The sequence below is a fragment of the Formica exsecta genome, unplaced genomic scaffold, assembly GCF_003651465.1.
Source record: "Formica exsecta isolate Colony F162 unplaced genomic scaffold, ASM365146v1 scaffold1759, whole genome shotgun sequence".
Lineage (NCBI taxonomy): Eukaryota > Metazoa > Arthropoda > Insecta > Hymenoptera > Formicidae > Formica > Formica exsecta.
This window is the reverse complement of record NW_021849076.1, coordinates 43283-69089: the sequence shown is the minus strand read 5'-3', so window position 1 is coordinate 69089 and position 25807 is coordinate 43283. Positions and strand designations below refer to the sequence as shown.

Below are 25807 nucleotides of genomic sequence, written 5' to 3'. Positions count from 1 at the left end.
CCCCCCCCCCTCCCCCCCCCCCCCTCTGTCTTTCTCTCTCTATGTGAATATGAAGAAAGTCGCTTATCTATTTCTTCCTGAAAGTTATATTTAATGTAAAAATTATAAAAATGTAATTTTTGTTACAGAAAATGAAATGAAATCTGAGCGTTTATTCAGAGATGAAATCCTAAGGAAACGGAATCTACTATCATGATGGAACCACCACTTACGAGCAAGGTTCTCCGGGCCCCTAATTTAAAGAGAGGTCAAGAGAACATTAGAATACAGAATAGAGTAAGTGATGATAATGATATACTTATATCATATACATCTTATACACTACGGAAATTAATATTCACATGTATTTGAATATATACAGGATAATATTAATAAGAAAAACTGTTGCGATTTGTTGGACATCAAGAATTTTTCTGATAAATGCCGGGTGAATTTTGCATTACGACAATGCAGAAAAATTAAATTGGCACATGATTTCCTGTTTTCTCCGATGTAAATCTAGAGCATTTAATTTTATAAAATATTTTTTTTCTATTTTTTGATACATTTCGCAAATATTTCGACCTGATTGATTTTATACCCCGCTGATTCTTCGAAAACTACTTCCTATCAATCTCAAGAGTAAAGTATCTTTCAAAAACTGAAACTTTGCTAGCTTAATAGAGGTAATATTTCGTGCATAAACAAGTTATATTATTACTTCGCATTCGTAACACTTGCATCTTGCATTCCACTTTTGATCATTTGCAGTCTTATAACTTTCCTGGTGCAAGAAATTCTACTATTTTAAATTCTCTTGTTTGTATTTGTACATTTTCCAGAAATGTATTATAATTGAGTGTATATGTGATGATATCAAAAGTTTTTGTTCAAAAGAATATTACTTTAATATATTTCAATATATATTTTTTATTGATTAAACCTGCTTTTGCTACAAAAGTTATGATACCAGAAAATTGCGTGAATTGAAAATAAAAATTATGTATATTCAGGCACAGTTGAAATTATTCCTTGATTTACATCAATTTATTATCTATAGAGAATTGCATGATTTTAAATGGAATATGAGACTTCCGTTTCCGGTTGCAAGTGTGACAAGAACGAGAAATTGTGAGTGTGAATCGAGAGGCTTTTAGTAGAGAAAGATTGGAAAACCAAAAGAAAAGATAAGTGAGAGAATAAAAGAAGGAAGTGTGTCTAAAAGAGGAAAAAGGAGGAAACGTGAAAAGAACAAGAGAGCGAAGCACAAGGGTTAGACAGGAGAAGGTTAGAAAAGCGATAGAAGGGAATGGGAGTTGGGAAATGCAGTAGGCATAGCAAGTGTAGTGGGGCTAATGGAACGGTGAATTAAAAAAGATAGGGGGGTGCGACAGGGAAATTTAGAATCGGTAGGATATAGAAGGAAAACAATAAGTGTGAAGTATAAAGAGAGATGTCTATATTCCTTTCGAGCTAGCCTTTCCTTGCAAAACTAAAAAAATACATAGCACACAATTATGAGCTATTTATAAACTTTCAAACCCGCAAATCTTAAAAATTTTGAACTCGTCGCATTGGGCAGGAATTTAATACTTTCTGTATTATTCTGTATTATCTTCTGGAAAAGGGTATTACAAAAAAAATTTTATATAAATTTTATTTTTAATCGAAAGTATAAATTATAAAAACATTATTTCCAAACTTTTAAGATTTTCCACCAACAATAAATAATTTAAAATTAATAAAAAAAGATGATTAAAATTTAAAATTTTCACGTAACTTGAAAACGCTTCGTTATTGGTTAGTTCGTGACGTTAGTTCGTTACTAAAACTTCGACTTAGTACAGGGAACAAGAATATTATTTACGGTTTTACTTTTTTTAAAGAAAAGTAGTAGAGACAAATAATAGAGACAAATCAATTAGTAAAAAAAAATAATTGTTTTTAAGAAAAAGTGTAATTATTTATAATGTATTTTTTTAAACAATTATTTGTTTTTTTCTTTACACTAATTGATTTGTCTCATTATTCTGTACATAAAAGTATTACGGTAAGATTATCGAAAACTAAATATTTTACGAAATATTTTATTTTTTATATCAAAATATGTCAGATTAAAATATAAAATAACTCAAAAAGTACTTAATGAAAAAATACTTTATTATAGTGTTTTGGAAAGCTCTCGAGGTAAGCTACAAGAATATGTAATGAGAAATAGGGGATTCCATTTAAAAAAATGAAGATGACTTTCAAATCTCCTAAGCGGCTCCACCTAAAAAAAATGTTCACTTCCACAAGATTTCACCCTCAATACCATACAANTATATATAATAGAAAAAAATCAGAGGGGGCCCGATCTGACCTCCTCCGATTTTTTTATATTCCCCAAGATCAAGAAAGACATGAAGGATCATCATTAGAAGTCACGAGCGGAGGTGGAATAGTTGATGCGTGTTCTAAACAGCCTCACGGAGAATGTTTTTGAAAACTGTTTCCTGCAATAGAAAACACATTGGACCAAGTGCATTGCTTTAGGAAGGAACTATTTTAAAGGGGACTGTGTATTAAATAACGAATAAGTGTGTTCTGTAATTGTAATAAATATTTTCTACGAACTTAATTGTCAGTCCTCGTATATATTGTATAATGAGACAATTTTTTTTTATCATTAAGAGTTCCACAAAAATAAAAATGCTTGCGCAATAATAATTTTATTTTGTGCCCGTGTGTTAACGAAGGGCTGTTTTGGGATTTTGTACGCCCAAAAAATTGGGACCCAAGCACATTGTAAGTAAAGACACTTTCACTTTTTTGTGGAAGAAACGTATATCTGTGGTAACTTGGTTACACTGTATACATATCTTCACGATTAATTTTTGAGTGCGATAACTTATTGTTAATAATAGACTTTCGGAAACGAGCCTCGGTTCATCTCGCGATTGACTTACTTATCAATTAGGGGAGAAATTAGGAAGAAAGGAGTGTGATGATTCGACCGAAGCACTCCGCTACTATCGTACTCCGCTTCTTTAGTCTTTCTCTTTTGCTGCTTAGCTTCCTAAAACTTGACTGTAACTTGCTTTTCCCTAGTTACATCTTACTTCATACTTTCTACTATTATATCTTTCCTTCTATCTTTTCAATATCTTGTGTAATATTTTTTTATTAATGTAATATTTCTTAATTTGTTGTAACTTCTGATTTTTTAATTTATTTTTCCTGCTAAATATTTAATTTCGTAACTTTCTTAATCTTCTCTTTCTTAATCCTTCTCTACTTTTATTGTTTAATATTAAGAAATTGGTTGGATTACGACAATTCGTAGATAATTTTTTTTCAAGTACATATCCAAGAGATGTATATTCGAAATATACACATGTGGAATGAAAAAGTACAGTAACTGTAACAGCTTATTAGTGTGGCATGAAGATAATCGTGTAATCATGAAAGAGAGTGGGGATCACATATAGTCAAATGGTAGAACTTCTGGATTGGAATACCTCAGTATAGAATTGGACGTTCGTTGTCGCTCTTCTAAGTTCTTGTTTTACATTCTTTTTTCTTGTTTCTTATTTTGGGAATACAGACGCGGAAATTCTCTTGTCATTATATAAAATTGAAAATTGACGATAAGTGTCGAATTTTTTTAGGTAAATTGTATTCTCATTCTCATGGAGATACAAAAAATGCATTGAAGATATGAAAACCGGCTGCTGATTGATGGAATTGATAAATGTATTTCAAGTTTACGCTAATAAAGTTTTGATTTGACTGTAGTAAATAACTTTGTAAATATAGAAAAACAAATGTTCGCTGTGAAAATTAGAGCCATATAAGGGAAAAATAATTTTTATCCGATTGTCAATACGTAGTCAATATGTAGTAGAGTTGAATATTCTTCATTCGTAGGCCATTCATGGTTTGCTTATATAAGACCGGAGGGACGACTGGTAAAACCAAGTGATTTTTTTAATAATGAGTTTATGTGAACGATTTATATGGACAAGCTTTATACATGTCCGTAATAAACGTCGATAGCGTGTTGTTTTTATTGAACGTTTTTATTTTGCGAAGAACTGTTTTTTCAAATCAAAGTGTGCACTCTTATATACATATATGTTGTAGCCAGATTATAAAATCCGTCGTTTTATAAAACGTTTAGGCATTTTATAAAGTGCGGCTACATTCTCAAATCATGGTTGAAAATGAAATATTTTACAATCTGGCTAAAAATTTTAGTCTTTTTATAAATCGCTAATAAGCGACCCGCCACATTGTCAAACGCAATGATTTGCACATCATTTTAGATTCTGGCTAATTTATTTCTTAGCCAGATTGTAAAACATTTCATTTTCAACCATGATTTGAGAATGTGATCGTATTTTATAAAATACTTAGACGTTTTATAAAACGACAGATTTTCTAATCTGACCTGTATGTATATATATGTGTGTATATGTATATATACATATGTATGTCTGTCTATGCTGTCTATGTATGTATGGAATTATAAATATAAGCATAAATATAAGCTTGGGTAACATTTATATGTATTGTCACGTCCTAAAACTTCGATTGACTTAGTGAAACGAGAAGTTCCAATGATCTCGTTGAGTTTTGCAGAACGTTTAAGTATCGGGTTTTTCTTGCAATTAAGGAGGTAAAACCCCAGGAGGACTAAGCAGTTGCTTAAGGGCCGTCTACAATGGAAGTAGGCAGAGTGTACAGAGTGAGCAGTATGGTTCTTGAACTTATTTCATTTCTGTCTACAATGGCGGAATAATACGAATAATAATCAATCAATCAGCGAACAGATATTTACAGAACTCTAGCAGCTAGCAGAAAACAGCGATTAAGTGTGCGAGGTTATGAACACGCGTTTTTCATTGGCTGACAGTAAGGCAGTAGGGAGTGCGAAATGAGAACTGCCCATTTCGTTACTCCCGATTTTTATCCTACCGAAAACACTCTCTACTTCTACAGTCTTACTACTTTCATTATAGACGGCCCTTCAGATCTTGGTTTTCCGATGTGGATAAGGATGAAGAAGTATGTCGACGTTAAAATTTTAAATTTAAACTCTTTGTTCCGTATTAGGTTGATCCGGCAAGAATTAATCAGAATATTCTTATTCTCTCTCTCTAAATACTCTTAAAATGACGCTTTTTATAATTATGTAATAGTATATTCGAGTATAACAGCATGTCTTTTACAATGAAGTGTGTTTTACAAGGGAGTGCAATTTCTTACAATATGTAGATTTATACATGTTTCGTAAATTAAGTAATAGCAGCTAATATCATATGTCGGAGTTTTAGGAATCAGTTGTTTAAGGGTTACGATCTAAAAAAGAATCTTTCGTGAACGCACTCTTTGGATAGTTTTTTAAGAGAAAATTTTTCTATATTAATTGATTCTCCGAATGCACAGCTTGCAAAGCTGCGTATTACGTATTAGTTAAACTTTGAGTTATATAATTTTATAATATTCTGAATCAAATAAATTACGATAAATGACTCTTTTGAACGATTTCTTATAATGTTGTTCATTTGTCACAGTTCTTATAAAATTAAATTAATCCTAATTTCTTTAGGACTAATTTACATAATTTCTATCGAATAATCGAATATAATAAAATTATGATTTAGTATAGTAAAAAGATGTAATGTGCTTAAAAGAACACTTTTATATTTATCCTTGTTTTATAACAGTTCTTGTATAAATCTATCTCGCTCGCATAGGCAACTCATATACATCTTTCTTTCTCAGATTCACGCTTCATTATAGATTACGCATAAGTGTGTCTCTCTTATTGTTAGTTTCATATGAATAGTTCTCATCGTATATTGGTGGAGAGTATTGAGAGAAAAACGAAAAGAAAATAAAAAAAATTCTAGGAGCCGTTGGACGTGACAGTATATATAAATATTTCAAAGTAATATTTATATTATTTATATCAATATTACAGTTAATATTACAGTATATACCGAGATAGAATTGCTTCGTTTGCCATTGGAATTTTACATTCCAGAAAGACGCTTACGTATGAACATGCATCTTTCTAACATGAAAGGAAATACGTTTCACGAAAGCAACCATATTTTTACATTCTATTATTTTATATAATTTTCTAAGAGAATATCTCTGTTTTTAGTTAATATATTGTAAGTAAACATAAAAAAGAAAAAAATACACAAAATTGGAATATATTATTGCAACAAGAAAAAAATTAAGCAATTGCAACGTAAGAATAAAAAGATAATATTATAGTCTTATACAATTACAATAATATTGTAAAAAATTGGAATCTTAATTTACACCCCATCGCTTTTCAAAATCAATTTACATACATTTTATGTCTTCAGTATTTCAAATATAGACTATATATTTTGTAAAATATGTTTTTGAAAACTTAATAGAGGTTGATGTAAGTGAAAAGTTGCCGAAAATTTAAAACACCGCGCGTGTGTAAAAATCAGTGACTGTGTCAACAACCGTGGTAACTGATAGTAAATCTTCATTGAAAACTCGAGGAGGCTCTGAAAGACAGATCAGGACGAAAGCTACGCACGTTCGCACAAGACACCTGATGACCCAGAAATTGCTTTGTATGTGTAGGTGTATAGATGTGTGTGTTTGTGCGTGCGTGTGCGTGCGTGCGTGCGTGCGTGCGTGCGTGCGTGCGTGCGTGTTGTGTTGTGTGCACATCGGAATTGTAAAATTTTGTTATGTTGGCGTGTAGAAAAACAGCGATGAAAATTGCATGGATATGTGGACGACAATAAAGGGAGAAATATCCGGCGTTAAAAATGGCTTTAAGAGGATGCTGGATACCGACAGAATACGAATATTAGTTAAAACGCAAAATATTTTTGTTGTTTATAGATATCAACAAATCCTTTTCCATAATTAAAGTATACATAATAACGGAGTGCGGGGTTTATGATTTCATATGAAAAGTGAAAAAAAATTAAAAAATTACAGTTTTGTTATCGGCTTCTGCCGTCAACATTTACTTAATATAAAAAACCTGCAACCTGCACGTGCCTAACAAGTGAACTCCGCACTCGGCATTTTATCAAAGAGTATTAATAAACTTTGAGAAGTGAGTTTAGAAGCTTTATAAAAAAGATTTTACTATGCAACATTTTGCACACCGAAATGTTTCTTACTAGGCTTTCAAATACATTTTCAAACGTTCACTTATATTCCTTCATGCATTTCCGAGTGGAGAGGTATCCTATTTTGCACGTACACACCGCAAAACCCTTATATTAAGCAAATATATAATTATTATGGCCGGTAAAACAGGACGGTCCGGCATCCTCTTAATACCGTCTAAAAACAATTCGCCGATTATACACGATAAGGAGAATACTCCAGCCTATGATGTACATATGTTAATGTATATGTGCACGGTTTTCTTTAGCGATTATCGCATTACCATGTTAAATGCAGCTCCTATATTACGCCCATTGAAAATCGACTCGGAAAATACTACATCGACACGCAACACTGCAGTAACTGACGATTATAAATCGTTGTTTAATGATCATATAATACATGTCGTTAGTTTTCGGATTATCGTGATTTTGTTATCTATAGAAGCATATTCATATTATAATATACGTGATTTTGAAAATATTGGACTTATTATTTACATATTTTGCTCTCTCTTTTTTTCTGATAATCATAATTATTAGGAAACAAAAATACACTTAATTCGAAATGATTTTGATTAAAAAATAGATGCAACTGATTACTGACAACATTGATCAAAAGTTCATAAAAACATTTCAACAATTTTTTAACATTTTTTAATATGATAAGAGGGAAAAAAGAAAGTAAGAGCAAGCAAATAAAAATAAATTTTTATACTTTATATATATTTTAAAATGCAAAAGAATAGTTTCTAAAACAATATATCTCTAAATAGTATTTGTTGCAGTTTTTATACTACTGTATTCATCATGTATGTGTGTGCGTGTGTGTGCATGTGCGTGCGTGTGCGTGCGTGTGCGTGTGCGTGTGTGTTCATAAAATATTTAATTTAAAAAAACACGATTTAAATTTTCCGGACTAAGAAGAGCCAAACGCGGTTGATAGATAAGCTAGCGGTTTCACTCTCTGGAGGTTTAGACTGTTTTTTTGTCGATTAATGTATATTATTTCCAATAACAACTTCTTTCTCAGAATAGGCTCCTCATTCAAGATTTTTATCTTGTTCTCATGATTGAGCAGTCTATGGTCCAAGATTATCGAATGTTATGCGATATTTCTCTTAATATTATCGCTATATTTCGAATTTGTTCTTAATGGTCGGTCAATGTGGTCTACATAAGAAATGTCGCAATCTTTACAAAAAATTTTGCGCACCACATTTTTACGAAATTGTGTCAGTAAATTATCTTTATGTATACAGATGAAAGAACGCAATTTGTTAATGCCAGTATATGACAATGGTTTTTTTTTTTTTTTAGTTCCGACTGACAACGTGTCGGGCTCGGACGGGTTTTTGCGTACTGCGTATGTCCTTTGTCTGGACCTTTTTTTTGGACTCCCTCCTCTCTTAAGAGGAGTTTTGCTTATATTTTACAAACCCATAAGAAACAATGGTGTATGGGCGACTAATGCCCAACCAGCCATAAAAGAAAGAAGAAGAAGAACATAATGGTTTTTACGCCACGAACCACATGTTTGAACTGCTCAGAAAAATTCAATATAGGATGTCGAAAAACACGGGATATTCTATGGTGTTGTCATCAGTATTATTGCTAATTAATGTTGGTTTTTTATCCTTACGATTATTCACAAATAGCAATTTTAGAAACTCATAGAGCACGTAAAATATAAAAATTAATGAATAACTATCAAGATTTTTATCACCAGCTTTAAATTTTTTGGTGGAATCTTAGATGAGATAGCAAAAACGCCTTATCAACAAAGCGGATGTTGAGATTCATAATTGAGATATTTGACCGAAAACGTAGAAAGAGAGAGAGAGAGGTTTACGAAATCAGTTGAATTATATAAAATTATTCACAATTATTATTCACAATATGACAGTGACGTCCAAAAGAATCAGTTGGTTGCCGATTCTCTCCTCTAACGTGAATTGTAAACGTGGGTGAAATGTGTTGAAAGTATTAAAAACCACATTAAACACTGTGAAAAGAATCACCAATACGACATTGTCAACATAATGAAAATGAAATGGTAATTTAATAGGCAGCTTTTCAATCCTATTCTATTTTCTTTTCTCTAAATCCTGCAGCGTAATATTCGCAATGACTGAAGATAGGGAGGAGCACATGGACGTGCCAAGTCTGTTGATAACAATTACCGTTGAATATAAAAAACATTGAATTTATTTTGAATTTTAGTGATGTAAACAAAAAAAAAAAAAAAAAATTAATTACCTTTTTCTGTTCCAATACTTTTTTTATCCTTTGCCTTTTTTCTACGAAAGGATCCCAGTAAACTGGCCATTTTTTGTTTTGCTATAACTGCGTCCATTTTCAAGTTATTTGCTATTATCTCCCAAGCATCAACCTTCTTATTTCTTGAAAAATGGAACTCGTGTTTAGCATCCCACAATAAGGGAAACTTTTCGTACTTATCTATTAATTGGAGAGCCATTTCATTCGTCCACTCCATAACTTTTTTTGCGCGCACGACGTTTCAGTTTTGCATACACGTCCAAATTGAGCATCGTTTTGCACATAAATTCTTTGATGAGCGACAAACGACGGATCGCGTTTATGCGTGATCAGAGCGTGCGGCGAAACAAGAATGATACGTCCTCACTAGAGCATTCGTGCGCGCAAATCGTTCGTGCGCGCAAAAATGCTCAAGTCAGTACGCACCTTTACGGATTGCGTGAAGGTTGGTACACGAATTTTTGTTATATTACTATGTATGTATACAGCACACTTTTTTGTATCGTTTCTATATATGACATGTATATTTTTTTTGTTAACAGTAACTGGGAATGATCCGAAAAGAAACCGAAATATTTAATTAAAGAATCTTTTATGAAGATTTTAGTTCTTTTTATTTGTGCTTTATTTTCTGCTTTAGGCTCTCATTAATTTCTGTAAAGTTGTCCCCTCATTTTCTAAATAAAAAAAAAAATTATTAGAGTTTTGAGTGCCCCCCGAAGAGTTCTAGAGTTCTCTATCGGTTTTAGAAATAGTTCCATGATTTAACAGAAATTTTCACTTCTATAGGGTTCAAGTCTTACAGGGGTGAAAATTTTTCTCGGTAACTGGCAGTTCTGTTGACAGTTCTGGCAACCCCTCGAAGAGTTCTATCAATTATTCTTAACAACCAAAGCGTTAAAGTTGATATCAAAAAAGTTATACCGCCTTAAAATTGTGAAAAATGTGAAGTTGGTCTCCCGTATCTTCAAGTGCTATTTTCGATGCTTTAAACGACGGAACTATTTTAAAACCGATAGAAAACTCGTAGAACTCTTCGGGAGGCACCCAGAACTCTAATATTTTTTTAATTTTAAAAACAACCAACTTCATAGAAGTTTCTCATTAGTCCGTTTTTTTCTTCTTTATGTTGTATATTATTTATTAGAATTTTTTTATTTTTATTATTACTATCATGTTATATACACTTCGTGTAATAAAAAAATTTTAATATCGTATAATAATAATAAAAGAATTAAATTCTATGTATACTATGCATAATTTGTTCTCAATAATTCTCAATTGGTGCAATTTCTTGATATTTTTACTTACTACATTACACGCGCGCGTGCGCGCATGTCTTGCATTGGTTAAGGCTGATAAATATACGCGAAGTAAAGAAAGATTAATATTACCAATAAGAAAATTGAAGAATTGGTATGATTGACGATTCGAGAAAATTTAAGCGGAAAGTTGTGTGTCACGCACGTTTGCGTCAAACGTAGGCAAGTAATTTAAATGAGACAAGTAGTTATCGAAATGCAGGCTGAAATGTGGCAGTACTATTTATTTTTTATATAACACATAATGTAATAAACAATAATTACTAGTTATTCAAGCTGTTTTCGTTAAGTGCCTCATTCTGCATATATATATACTGGGTGTAACTAAACAAACGCATATGGACAATACTGTCAGATACAGAACAACAATCCAAATCGAAAAGTCCTGAACCATTTTTTGATCTAAGCTTTCTTTTCGTTGTTATATGATGTTAAAGTTAACTAATCAGCGCCTATCTACAACGGAAAACAGAGAAGGTACGACGGGGGTCGGAGTAGCGAGACGGCTTTCTGCTGTATAAGGCGCTGATTAGCTAACTTTAACATCACATAACAACGAAAAGAAAGCTCAGATCAAAAAATGGTTCAGGACTTTTCGATTTGAATTGTTGTTCTGTATCTGATAGTGTTGTCCATATGCGTTTGTTTAGTTACACCCTGTATATATGTGTGTGTGTGTGTGTGTGTGTGTGTGTGTGTGTGTGTGTGTGTGTGTGTGTGTGTGTGTGTGTGTGTGTGTGTGTGTGTGTGTGTGTGTGTGTGTGTGTGTGTGTGTGTGTGTGTGTGTGTGTGTGTGTGTGTGTGTGTGTGTGTGTGTGTGTGTGTGTGTGTGTGTGTGTGTGTGTGTGTGTGTGTGTGTGTGTGTGTGTGTGTGTGTGTGTGTGTGTGTGTGTGTGTGTGTGTGTGTGTGTGTGTGTGTGTGTGTGTGTGTGTGTGTGTGTGTGTGTGTGTGTGTGTGTGTGTGTGTGTGTGTGTGTGTGTGTGTGTGTGTGTGTGTGTGTGTGTGTGTGTGTGTGTGTGTGTGTGTGTGTGTGTGTGTGTGTGTGTGTGTGTGTGTGTGTGTGTGTGTGTGTGTGTGTGTGTGTGTGTGTGTGTGTGTGTGTGTGTGTGTGTGTGTGTGTGTGTGTGTGTGTGTGTGTGTGTGTGTGTGTGTGTGTGTGTGTGTGTGTGTGTGTGTGTGTGTGTGTGTGTGTGTGTGTGTGTGTGTGTGTGTGTGTGTGTGTGTGTGTGTGTGTGTGTGCGTGCGTGTGCGTGTGCGTGCGTGTGCGTGTGCGTGTGCGTGCGTGCGTGTGTGTGTGTGTGTGTATACTGTAGATCTATCGATTCTCTCATTCAAATATGACGAAACCTGTCGCGTTACATAATGCATCACAAATTATATGCGAAAGAGACCTTGTCTCATATCGGTTATACATTGCATCATTATAAGACTATAAAATCATGCTACAGTATACGATTTACTGTTCAGCCATTGCACTACTGCAGTTGCATGTTACGTTTAGCAAATGGCCATCGCATTTCATTATTTTCTTAAGACATACAATATTCTAATTGTATTAATCGAATCTTTTAAGTCTATGATGCAATTGTGTGTGTGTTATATGTAAGATTATATTATATTTGCATTATTCTATCGAATAGGATTAAGTTTTCTGAGATTGCAATTATTTTAATGAATTACTTTAGTTTGTTAATAATTTTTATTTACTAGGGTGGATCAAATATAAACGAGACTTGTTCAAAAAATATTTATTCGATTAATATACGTAAAAACTAACACAAAATTATTTTTCTGCATAGCAATGTTTACATATTTCTGACGCCACACTGGCAGTTTTTTTATCCTTGCTTCATAAAAAAGTAGCAGGACGAGTACGAAGCCAATTACGCACGAAATCTTCCACCTCATCGTCGTTGGAAAACTTTTTTTCCCATAAGGTTTCTTTAACAAGTCTAAGCAAATTCATCATATGTGAGAATGCGCATCAAAAATGCGTCTCCTTCTTCTGCATGGCGATCCAAAAGCCTCTGAGAAATTTGAGCCCTTACGGTTTTCTACACCTATCGTGCAGTGATTTTTTGAAATCGTAACTTATTTTCAATGATTGTTTGCACATTTCCAGAACTTATGCCAGTTCCTTTACTAATTTCACGAATAGTTATGCGTCTTCAATAAAATCGCAAATTTGTTATTCTCAAGCGTAATGCTCGTCCTTGGTCAACGCGTATAAGTCAAATTCGCAACTTCTTCACGACCTTCACAAAAAACTTATACTATTTGCATATTTGGGACTTCGATAATATGTTCTTATTAAACTGTACGCATAATCTGCACAAAATTTCAGCTGATTTAATATGTTTGCGCGTTAAAAATTTAATTATTATGCGTTGCACAATCGGGACAGGCACCTTTTGTACACTCATCGTGCTTACTATTAAATAAACGATTGTAGAAATAAACGCAGCTTAGAGTGGGTCTAGACATGTACACCAACAGCCCACTATTGTCATAACAACGAGCGTTAAAGTATCCTGCTCCTATTTGAAAAGTCTTGTTCATATTTGATCGATCTACGTATTTAATCTATACGTGTGTGTGTGTGTGTGTGTGTGTGTGTGTGTGTGTATGTGTGTGTGTGTGTGTGCGTGTGCGTGTGTAACAGTATGTATACGTATGTCGTATAGATGTATATATGTTTATAGGTATGCATGTGTATGTTTATTATTCGTGTGTATACATATGCATGTATATTATGCGTGCGTATATGCATGCACACGTACATGCATATGTGCGTGTACGAAATTAAATAATAACATTACTTGAAAATCTCGTAGAACAATAACGACTTGCCTTTTCTTATGCATTTAGGTAACTAATTTATAGTCATCGCCAAGGGCGTCCGCAGGATTTTTTCTGGGGGGGAGGGGGGATTTTCAAAATGTTACTTCCAGAATTAGAATATTTATATGATAATTTGAAATTTATATATCTTTTATTAGTAAAAGCTTTCTCACCACGACAAGGTAGGTAGTGTGTGTGTGAAGTTAGCGTATTATTTTGTGAAAGATCATAAATAATTATTAAGTGTTCTGGCTTTATTTTCAATAGTTCTAGAGTTCTTGATAGTTTAAATAAATAGTTCTGGTGATTAAACCAAAGAAAATGCCTCAAGACAAACTGATATGCCAACTTCACGCATCATATTACTTTGTCCTACGACATTTTCGTTATCAATAATTGTTTAAATTTAAAAGATTTATATGAGTTTCTATATGAGTTTCTATATGAGTTTCTATATGAGTTCTAAGAAAAGTTCTGCCTTTTAAAAGTAAAAAAATATTCATTAAAATGGAATAAACACCAGCAAATCTCTTACCTGTAAATATCGAGGTAAGACGCCGATCGATTTTCGAGAGTTCTGCTTATTACAAAATAGATCTCGTATAATTCTGGGCATGTAAATTGCCTTTCCAAAGAGTTTTGACGATAAAAATAATTATAAAATTTTTTAAACAATTATTTTATCCGAAAAACTCGTATTTTCGAGTATAGAGATGAAATGCTGGCCTATTTCGGAAGTTCTGTTTATTATGAAACAGTTCTCGTGTAGTTCTGGGCATGTATGTACATTGCCTTTTCAAAGAGTTCTGACGATAAAAATAATTAGAAAATTTTTTAAACAATTATTTTACCAGAAAAACTCGTATTTTCCAGTATAGAAGTGAGATTTTTGCTCAATTTTCGAGAGTTCTAACATTCCTAACGATTAGAATTCTTTAGAAAATGCATTAATACGTTCAGAACTATATCAGAACTGTTTTACAATAAATGTTTTTTCTTTTCTGTTAATTTTAACCTAAAATCTATGGAATTGATTATAAACCCTAGATATTTACATTTTTGACTAGGTATTAAGGAACTTTTTGGATAATTTAATACAAAACCTAGATTTTCTAGCAGATTTATTACTTCTTTCACATTGTTTAAACATTTATTATAAGATTTTTGTATAAAAAGAATATCATCAATGTAAATTATTGATAATATACCCATTAATCTCAATTTATGCATAACTGGTTTCATAATTTTGATATAGGTGTACGGACTCGTGGATAGTCCGAAAGGCAGACACGTAAAGTGAAACAGTTTGCTTTGGAATTTAAATCTTAAGTATTTTCGATATTTTTCGTACTGGGACAAGAAAGTAAGCATCCTTTAATTCAAGGGAACACATGTATGCCCCTTGAGTTAACAGACTTTTTACTGCACGGATATCTTCCATTTTAAAATGGCAAGGATCTATAAATTTATTTAATTTTTTCAAATTAATAATAAATCTGCTAGAGCCATCGGGTTTAGATATCAGAAAGTAAGATGAGACAAATTGACCATCGCACTCTTCACATTCTTCCACGGCGTTTTTAGATATTAAATTTTTAATTTCCTGGGCGATATTAGTTTAATCAATAAAACTTTACTTTTACAACTACATGGAAAAACAAAAAATTTTATGCGTTTCCGCCTTTTGCACTTATTTCGAGAACTCTACAAAAGATAGTTGTAGATGAAGCTGAGGGCACGGTGGTTGTGCCACTCTGGCCAACTCAGCCCTGGTACCCATTTTTCATGTCACTTCTAACTGTATCACCTATGATTTTTAATCCGGATATAAACCTATTAATATCTTCCTGCAGACAGCAAATACATTCACTGGCATCAAAACTTTCATTGGTGGCAGAAAATTTATCCGGAAGGCGTTTCTGAAGAAAGGTGTTGGTTCTTCGCGTTTCCTAATTTTTAAAATATTTTTTTTATTTTTTACTTTTTATTTTTTTTGTTTTTTTATTTTTTGTTTTTAATTTTTGAAAAGCAGACAAAATAAATTAAATTTGAACAAGATAAGCATTGAAAAACTAAAATTCTTTTGAAATTAGAAAAAAATGTGTTTTCCTATGGATTAGGGCAGAGATCGGCAAAGTTACCTATGTGAAGTTGGTTTCTGTATTGAAAACTTTATTTATTAAAAGTGGGGTGCCAACTTCACATAGGTAGAGTAAATGCTTAATTTTTTGCTGATTTCAGAAGGGAGGCAAATACCCTCTCTTGCCCCCTCCTCTCCTGTGGACGCCTATGGTCATCGCATATCAATGTGATATGCAATATTATCTGTTTGTACGCGTTTCTATATCAATGGAATCAGTCTCGAAACACAACTATGGACGTCGCCTTATTTGGAGCGTGCATATTTACATACACGGATTGTACATACAAAGAGATATACAATCCATTATTTTTACATAGTATTAATTAATAAAGCTCTCGGCGAGTTTCTGATTATTTAAATTTTCTATATCACGATTTTTTACTGATTGGCGGGAAACAATACGTTTAATGATAGAATGCATCGTCACGTGAGTTGAATATTGTAATATTACTTCTACATATCAAGGAAGAAGAAGATAGACAAAAAGATATTTGCGTTTCGTCATCTCTAAAAGTGTCACAACTGGTTTTATGTCTCATGTTATTTGTCAAATATTTTAGTCACAAATATTCAACGATTCAATGTTATATATGGGATTTAATTTTTCAGTGAATACACGCTATTTCGCAAATTTATTTAATGAGTTATAAGAGTCTAGCAAATCGAAAATTGAGATACTTTTTAACATGATATAAAATTTTTATTTGGATCAATATACAAATAATGATTTTTTGAGTAAAAAATATATTTTTTAAATAAAAATAATAAAGGTTTTATGAAAAATTGCAAGATATTGAAACCGAAAAATAATAATGACGTTCTAAATAATCATGCGTGTCTGCAAAATTCAGTCTTGATAATTATTATTGATACACGGAGAGAATTCTTAAAAAATTAATTTTTTGCGAACTAGACCATCTTAAACTTAGAAATCGAGTTTTTATGAAAAAAAATTTTTTTTTTATAACCAGAAAATAATAGAAATTCGATAAATGTCAAGTTTTTATACTTTGCTTTGGTGTAAGTCTGTTTTATACAACTTAAAAAATTTTTTTTTCAAATTATACATGCTATAAAATATACTTTGTGAATTAAAAAAATCCTAATAACACTTATGTTAGCATTAATTATAAATTGATAACATACAACATAAATATTTGACTAGTTATATTGACCTCATATCTTTTTTTGAACAGTTAAATTGTTAAATGTTTAACATTTTTTTTAAATTTATATGTGTTGCATACAGTTTTAAATATCTTTTTATATACTTGACGTGTTTTTTTTTTTCTTAGAAAAGTTTTTTGGGGTTTTTGTAAAACTTTGCATATAATGTCGAACTTTTTTTCATATACTTGGCGTGTTTTTTTTATAAAGATTTTTGGGGATTTTATTGCTTTCTGTAGAAATTATAAAAGAGATTTATCGTTACAAGAAACTTTTTAATTGTAAAATTGCAAACAAGTAACCGCAAAATATAATCAATGCATATCTGTGGAAAGTATAGGAATATTAAACAAGATATAAAAGCAGATCATATTTTTTCTACGAAAAATAAATTCGCATTTTTCGCATTTCGAGGCCAACTACATTTTTCTACTTTCAAATCATTTATTAATGTCCATCAGTTATATTTTCACATCGCTGCGCCTTTTTGAAAGACGATCAATGCATCGCTGCATCGTAGATAAAAATGATTGTTTAAAGAACAGCTTTGATTGGCCAAGTAACTTCATGTTTTGTGAGCGTTGCGTATACATCTTTGTTGTCGATCGTGTATGTGTGTATACGTACGTGAATGACTGAAAGCTGAAAATCTTAAACTGGGGAGAAAAATTGTACCTTTTCGGATTTTCAGGAATTTTCGAGTTCTCAGGATTGACTGCATCCATCATTTTCGAACTAGTCGCAATCGAAAGCTTGCCATTATTTGCATTGCCATTACATGAGAAAAGCGCCGTTGAAATTTTTGATTATATATAGCTTTAGTTCTAGAAATATCTTGATAGAAACCTTATTTGACGCAAGAATTCCGAATAAGTTACTTATTATTAGCGGCGCGATGCCTCTGACATTAATCTGTCTGAATCTTTTTTATACTTGGCATCGTATTGCTATCGTGTTGCTTGACACGGTACCCGAGAAAGCGAGATGCATATTTTTTCATTAATACTTTTTGGGTTATTTTATATTTTATTCTGACATATTTTGATATAAAAAATAAAATATCTCGTAAAATATTTAGTTTTCGATAATCTTACCGTAATATTTTTATGTACAGAATAATGAGACAAATCAATTAGTAAAAAAAAATAATTTTTTTAAAGAAAAAGTATGTAATTATTTACAATGTATTTTTTAAAACAATTAATTGTTTTTTTCTTTACACTAATTGGTGTGTGTGAAGCTAGCATATCATTTAGTGGAAGATCATAAATAATTAAGAGTTCTGGCTTTATTTTCAATAGTTCTAGAGTTCTTGATAGTCTTAACAAAAATAAAAATTTTATTAAAATTAAAATTAAATTAAAATTCTCTACATTTTTGCAATGATTATTATTATAAATAAAATATATTTACCTAACGCCTGTTGTCGATAGTAGTGCATTAGAAGATGGGCCGTAAATCCGTCGATGTCATCATCCGACGTCTTTTCCTAGGCGCCTCGCTATAATTTCGCCTGCTATGCTTAGTAGACGGACATCCCCGCCAAAATGTCCTAAGCAAAATAATATTCCTAATGCGTTGCTCGTACACATGTTGACAGTCTTTCTGAATAAACGGTAGTTATTTTCATTGTCTTCCTCCTCCGATATTTGTTCGAGATATTTTTTAGCCTCAAATTGAGGTATCGCGACACTACACAATATCGTAATTTTTCTTAGAATATCAGCAACACACATTTTCGGACACTCGGACTTCACTTAACTTAGTACACAAAAAATTTTAAGAGGTGGAAAACTAGTGTTGGATTTTTCATGGGAAATCAGAATTTATACATAATTCCCCCCACTGTTTTCCAAAAGGACAATAAAGTGGGGAAAAAAGTTTCCTTATTCTAGCACTGCCTATTTTTAGTTATTTTCATTTTATGGCTGACTAATTTCCTTAGTTTCTATAGCGTTTCGCATTTACCGCGCCGAAAGAAATTACGTTACCTCAACCAATGAAAGGATAATAAAAAAACAGGCGTTAACAAGTTCAAACGTTTCGAACATTATACTGTAAAAGGAAAGAGAGGAGATGAAAAAAATTTAACAATTTGAGAAAAAAAAATCCTACATTTATTGATATTAATTTTACATAAATCAATATTCTTATTACATATAATTAAAATATTACATAGGAGTACATCGTCTATACCGTTTTACAATTCGAATTACATGATTAAACACGGCAACGCATAGCGTAAAATGTTTCACTTGTTTCTTTTTTCGCGAAGAAAAATTTTACGAAATAAGTGTACGATTAAGCGATCGTTATGTTCGCAATCTTCGGTAAAAAGACTAAGAAACCGATTAAGATCATAACCGTTGCACATTACAAGAATATGCAATAAAAAATGGGGGGTTCCATTTAGGAAAACATCGATCACATTTACTTGGTCTTGAAAAGGTCATTCAAGGTCAAGTCCATATTTTCATCATGTGTCCCCCTGTGAATCATACAACTTTTGTCTAAAACATTTTTGTCTTAAACTTATATATTTTAAGATATTTCAGTGGATACATTAAAATGGCCTACCCTGTATATATACAGGGTGTTAAAGAAAAGTTTAAGAACTTTAAAAGCAAATAGTACTCACGAAATGGAGAAAAAAAGTCCTAATAAACATGGGTAAAAATATTAATATTGATGGAGTTATGAACAATTCTTCATTTTGGTTAACTTGCTCGTTTCTGGTGTTTTCGGCATGAAAACAAACATTATCCATCCTCCTCCCATTTATATATTATAGATTAGATTATATTTATTAGATTTATATTTTATAACACAAGATTATCATCACACTTAACCAAGCGATTGTTAGTCACATATCCTCGCGATTAGAGAAGAGTTGCAGAGAGTTATCACAAAGGAATATGTTAAAAAGTGGCCGACTTTTGCCCCCAAGCCGGCATGTAAAATTTGCATGATTTCTTATAGTTTTTTGGCCATATAATGACATGGTGGCATGGTTTGCTGTCAAAGTGTGGGGAAATGGATGAAAATCTCAAAGATGGGGCATTTATGACCCCCATTTTTCTCTATAAATACAGCATGACTCATCACAAAAATGGATATGGGGGTACGTCTTGTCAAGGTCGCTGAATACGAATCTGGGAACAGGATTACAAAATTCAAAATGATGAATCCAATATGGTGGACGATGTCTTTCTGTCACCGAATGACACACCTAGAAAATATCATGTTTAATTGCAATTTTTAGAGTTGTTACTCATTTTAATGACAAATGAATATCATCACGTGATTCTACAACCAGAAAACTATAAGAAACAAAAAACAATGAAAAATGGAAGGTTATAAATAGCCCATCTTTGAGGTTTTTACCCATTTTCTTCATACTTTGACAACAAACAGATGTCACGTCATTCTATGGCCAATAAACTTTAAAAAATCATGCCAGAAACCAAATTTTACATGCTGGCTTGGGGGCAAAAGTCGGCCACTTTTTAACATACTCCTTTCCACAGTACGGTAAGGATGACATCGTATTATTCTAATCAGAAAATGGCAGAAATGCATTTTTCTTTCTTTCTTCAATAACGGATTATTTTATCATTTTTTCATCCAAAAGAAGAACAAATTCTTCTAGAACAGAGGGTCAGGTTTGGGAAATTATTAGAAAGGAAAGAAGGAAGGGTGGGAATAGATTGAAAGAGGGAATTGAGATGAGAGGGAATGGAACTATTTGGAAATGGGAATATTTTAAGGAACTGCTTCGAGGGATAGAGGAAAGGGTAATTATGGGGACATATAATGGATTGAGGGAAAATGGAGAGGAATTATTGGGAAGAGAGGAGATTTAAAAAAGCACTAGATAAGTTGTGAGATAATAAAATAGTAGGTATGGATGGGATTCCAGCAGAAATGTAGAAATATGAAGGAGAAGAATTAGAGAGGTGTGGATTTGGAAATTTTGCAATAGAGTGTGGAGGGAGGGGGAATGGGTAAGGGAATGGAACAAGAGAATAATGGTAACGATATTAAAGAAGGGGTAGGGAGGAAAATGAGGGATTTTAGAGGGGTTATATTAACGTTATCGTTATATAAAATTTATACGACTGCTCTTACCACTGAGTTATTCAGACCCTATACCCACGATACTTCTCATTTGTCTATAAAAATCTATTAATATTGATGCCATCTTCCAGCCGGCTGAACTAACAAATTTAAGAAATTAATATGGCTCTAAAGTGGAAATCACAAGTTTGAATTTTTGCGGGTTAATAAGAGCCGATCACGGATGGTAGTGCGCGTCAGTTTCGTAGAAAATAACTTTTCTATGAAATTGATTACTGTGCACAGGGTACGAATATTTCTTGGTTCTATATCAAGTACGACTTGAATCTCAATTCGAGATTTATAATAAACCCCTCTTTAACCCTCCCCCCCTCCCAAAAGAGACGAAGGCGAGAAAAATTTTGGGGCGAAGTAATCAGTTCCGTAAAACAATTATTTTCTACGAAACTGACGTGCACTACCATCCACTTGGGATTTGGCTCTTATTAGCTCGCGAAAATTCAAACTTGTGATGATGTCCACTTTAAAGCTTTATTAATTTCTTAAACTTGTTGTTTTATTTGGTTATATTTTATGACTTGTTACTTTCTATAAATAAAGTGACAAAAGTATGACATTTACGAATCAGATTAATTATTATTATTATATTATATTATTATTATTATATTATATTATTATTATATCGTGCGATATGAGACTGCCAATTTATCGTTTCAAAACTTTGACCGAGCTTTTCTGTTAATTCCAGCTAGAACTTATAAATTTTTAACTGCCTAATTGTACTTTACATAAATTTCCATCGTTGGAGCGCTATTTGAGAAAAATTATTTTCACAATAATCTGATCAAAGCGTAGCCTGCAATATAATACGAGCCTTTTTAATCATTCTTACGATAATGGCGAATGATTTTGTTGGCAACCTATAATATATGTGTATGTAATATTACGGGGTGATTACGATAATTACGGCCCCCTATTTGAAAGGTCGTTTCTGAAGACATTTTTGACGAGGAACACGGGAAAAATAGTAAAAAAAATTTCCGACCAATAGTTTTCGAGATATATCACTTTAAAGTATTGGACATGATAATAAAACTTTATAAAAACGGATCCAACGATGTTGACGTTGACATATGTTGTCAAGATTATGATCCTGAGTAACTTGTCCTTATAACTTAATCGGCGGTCTCTTATAATTTTTCAGATATTTAAAGTTGAAGTTTAATTCAAAACAAAAATTAGGTTTGGGTTATATAACGTAGTAACGTTTTATTATCATGTCTAATACTTTAAAGTGATATATCTCGGAAACTATTGGTCGGAAAATTTTTTCACTATTTTTCTCGTGTTTCTCTTCAAAAATGCTTTCAGAAACGACCTTTCAAATAGAGGGCCGTAATTATCGTAATCGTGCCGACCTTTCAAATAGGGGGCTGTAATTATCGTAATCGTGCCAATATTACATATATATAATATTTATGTAATATTTATAAATATTATAAAATATTTATGAGCTATGTACGCATTTCTTATTATTTTTATAATACTGTACTTCCTTGGAAAATTCTACTCCTCTATACCTACACAGTCATACATAATTTTATCATTATTTAATTTGTTTGGAATTTTATTAACAATTATTGAGACTGTAGATTTTACTATATCATAGCAATGAGTCTTTTTAATTTGTTTCAGATTAAGTTAGAACGAGTGTTGGGCGTGACTGTATCCAGCAATGCAGCCCTTGATTGCGACATGACCATCGAGCTGGTTGCTTATCCAGCTGGGTAAGCTTGATTTTCTTTAATTGATCTATTTGAAACAGAACGTAGATAAATACAATAAGCTTTACTTTAGACAATTTAGATATTTCTAAAAAGAGTAATATACAACGCAATTTTTTATGTCTCTAGCAAAAAAAAATAACGAATGATTTGCAATAAAACTTTATTAGTCATTTATATTTGTTGTATATAAACACACAAAATGTGTGTGAGTGCGTGCGTGCGTGTGTATCAAATTGCTATGCGCCTTGTACGTAAAACCATCAATAATGCGCAAATAATATAATCTTATTCGTGCAGTATTTCACGGATATTTTTCTGTGAAATTACGACTGTCAACAATGAAGATGTTTCAATGTTCTACTTTTCTATTAATATGCATTCACCTACGCGCTGAGAGAAATTTGATTATTAACGATAAGTTGTATTATTGAGATACAGCGCAAAAAATTGGGTTCGGATATAGTGCATAATTAAGTGCTTTGTTGCTACTTTATTGCTCTAAGCGTGAATTTATCGCTTCTACCTATTAGCAGGAAAATGATATTAAAGATGGGAGCGCTGACTAACCATTAAGCTAGGATTCCCACTTCCGAAAAACACTTATAGCGAGTCGAATAAATACTAGAATTATTGTTAATTAATTGCTCAAAGATACTGCAAACAGATTTTGAAAATATCAAATTTTTAAAGATGCATTAACATGCCCCATTAAGTTAGCCCCCCCACCAGCACTAAATAAGTTTTAATTTAGATTAAAATTAGGTGCTAATTAGGTGCCGAAGTCCGAAATTAGGTGCTCGAACCGTTTGGCAGAAAATTAGATGTATACTGGGGGGCGGGGGGGCTGGCTTAACATTAAGCTAGCCCTCTATACAAAAAGACATAAATAAAATAATTATTAAAAAAACAAATACATAATAATTAAGTGCTAATTAAGTGCTCTCAGAAACCGTTAAGATATATCCAAAATAAAATTTTTTTATACCACTTTACTCTTGTACGGCGGTGGGCGCGTCCGACGTTTAAGTTCGAAATTCTGCCAAACGGATCGAGCATTTAATTCGGCGTTTGAATATCTTAACATAATATTAATTAACGAGTATTTTGATACCAATAATTATCGAGCACCTAATTATTTCATATAACTTTACTTTTGTGAGATGGTCCACACGCGACCGACGTTTAAGTCCGAAATCCTGCCAAACGGATCGAGCACTTAATTCGGCGTTTCGATATCTTGATATAATATTAATTAACGAGTATTTTGATACCAGTAACTATCGAGCATCTAATTATTTAATAGGACTTTACTCTTGTACGGCGGTGGGCGCGACTCGTACAAATATAAAGTAACATTAAAAAATAAGATGCTCAAAAGTTATTAATATTTAAATATTTTTTTAAATATATTATATCAATATATGTAAACGCCCAATTAGGTGCTCGTTCCGTTTGGCAGGATTTCGGACTTAAACGTCGGTCACGTGTGGACCATCTCACAAGAGTAAAGTTATATTAAATAATTAGGTGCTCGATCATTATTGGTATCAAAATACTTGTTAATTAATATTATGTTAAGATATTTAAACGCCGAATTAAGTGCTCGATCCGTGTGACAGGATTTTGGACTTAAAAGGTTACATATCTTTGTCGAGTAAAAAAGATCGATTTTTTTTATTGGCTTATTAAATTGTATATAGTTTAAAAAATCAATGATTCAAAGCGCATTAAAATATTCACAAAATTGACAAAGTTAAGAACGAAAATGCGGGAGTGGACATGACTCACGCGCTCGACCGCTTGGTGTGCACCGAGCTCGATACGCATCGAGACAGCTGCCTGTTGCAACTTGTTTGCGATCTGTTTGCGACTTTTTTGCGATTAACCGAAATATAAAGCATTTAGTGTTCGCAGCTCGAGTAGTGCACATTAGCTGAAAACATTAATAGTATAGTTTAAACGTATAGTTAAACGCAGAAAAAAAATGATACGTCGGTCGATCGATTTTAAAGGGTCGCGTGAAATGCGACATATACGGCCAAAGAAAAGAAAACAACCACCGAGTAATGAAAGTATGGAAAGCGAGACAAATTACACGAGCGCGTCCGCGAAGAAATTGCACGAAAAAAAGGACATTTTATTTGATCCGAACTTTTCGTATTGCATTCTGCAATTCGCAGCTGTTTTTTCAGCAGTTTCGGATTGTGTAGTTTGTAACCAATGTGGGGGCGAAGTTAAATTTTTGCAATCAAGTGTTCGCGGACTCGGGTTCAAGTTGAACATTAAGTGTATTACATGTAACAAAGACATTAATAGTGTATGTTCATCACCGCTCATAGGAAGTGCATACGAAATTAATAGACGATTTGCTTTTGCAATGCGTATTCTTAGTAAGGGATTAGCGAGGAATGCAGCTTTTTTGCGGCATAATGGATTTGCCCAAGAATGTCGCACAGAAATCGTTCGACGCGATCATGCAAAATATACATACTGCTGCGAAAGCCGTCGGTATGGAATCCCTGAAAAAGGCTGCTGAAAATGAAATACAATTAACTAATGACGCTGCACATCCAAATGTACCAGACGGCCTTAAAGTATCTGGAGACGGAACGTGGATGAAACGAGGATTTTCTTCGCTTTTTGGTGTTGCAACTATCATCGGATGGTACACGGGAAAGGTCATGGATCTTGTTGTAAAAAGTTCCTACTGCAAAGAATGCGAGACTCACGAAAAAGAGAAAGGTACTATGAAATATGAAAAATGGCTAGTAAATCACGAAGGACAGTGCTCAGCAAATCACATTGGAAGTGCATGAAAAATGGAATCCGATGCCATTGTTGAAATCTTTCAAAGATCACTTGAGTTGTATAATGCTGTATACGCATACTACATTGGAGACGGCGACTCAAAAACTTTTTCAGCAATTGTTAAAGCTTCTATATATGATAATATAATACCGAAGAAATTAGAATGCGTAGGACATGTACAAAAACGCATGGGTACCTGGCTTCGCAATGTTAAAAAAACGTATAAAGAAACAGCAAAAGTC

General features: G+C 32.7%; 1 protein-coding gene across 2 annotated transcripts in view; it reads left to right on the top strand.

Moving 5' to 3' along the window:
* Positions 1-25807, top strand: part of LOC115233521 (mitogen-activated protein kinase-binding protein 1-like) — a 65269-nt gene that overhangs the window by 9938 nt on the left and 29524 nt on the right. For both annotated transcript variants that reach the window (XM_029804005.1, XM_029804004.1), the window contains exons 2-3: positions 129-276; positions 22666-22757. In XM_029804005.1, coding sequence (XP_029659865.1) covers positions 193-276; positions 22666-22757 — 176 coding nt within the window. In that variant the 5' untranslated portion in view covers positions 129-192. The remainder of the gene's footprint in view (positions 1-128; positions 277-22665; positions 22758-25807) is intronic.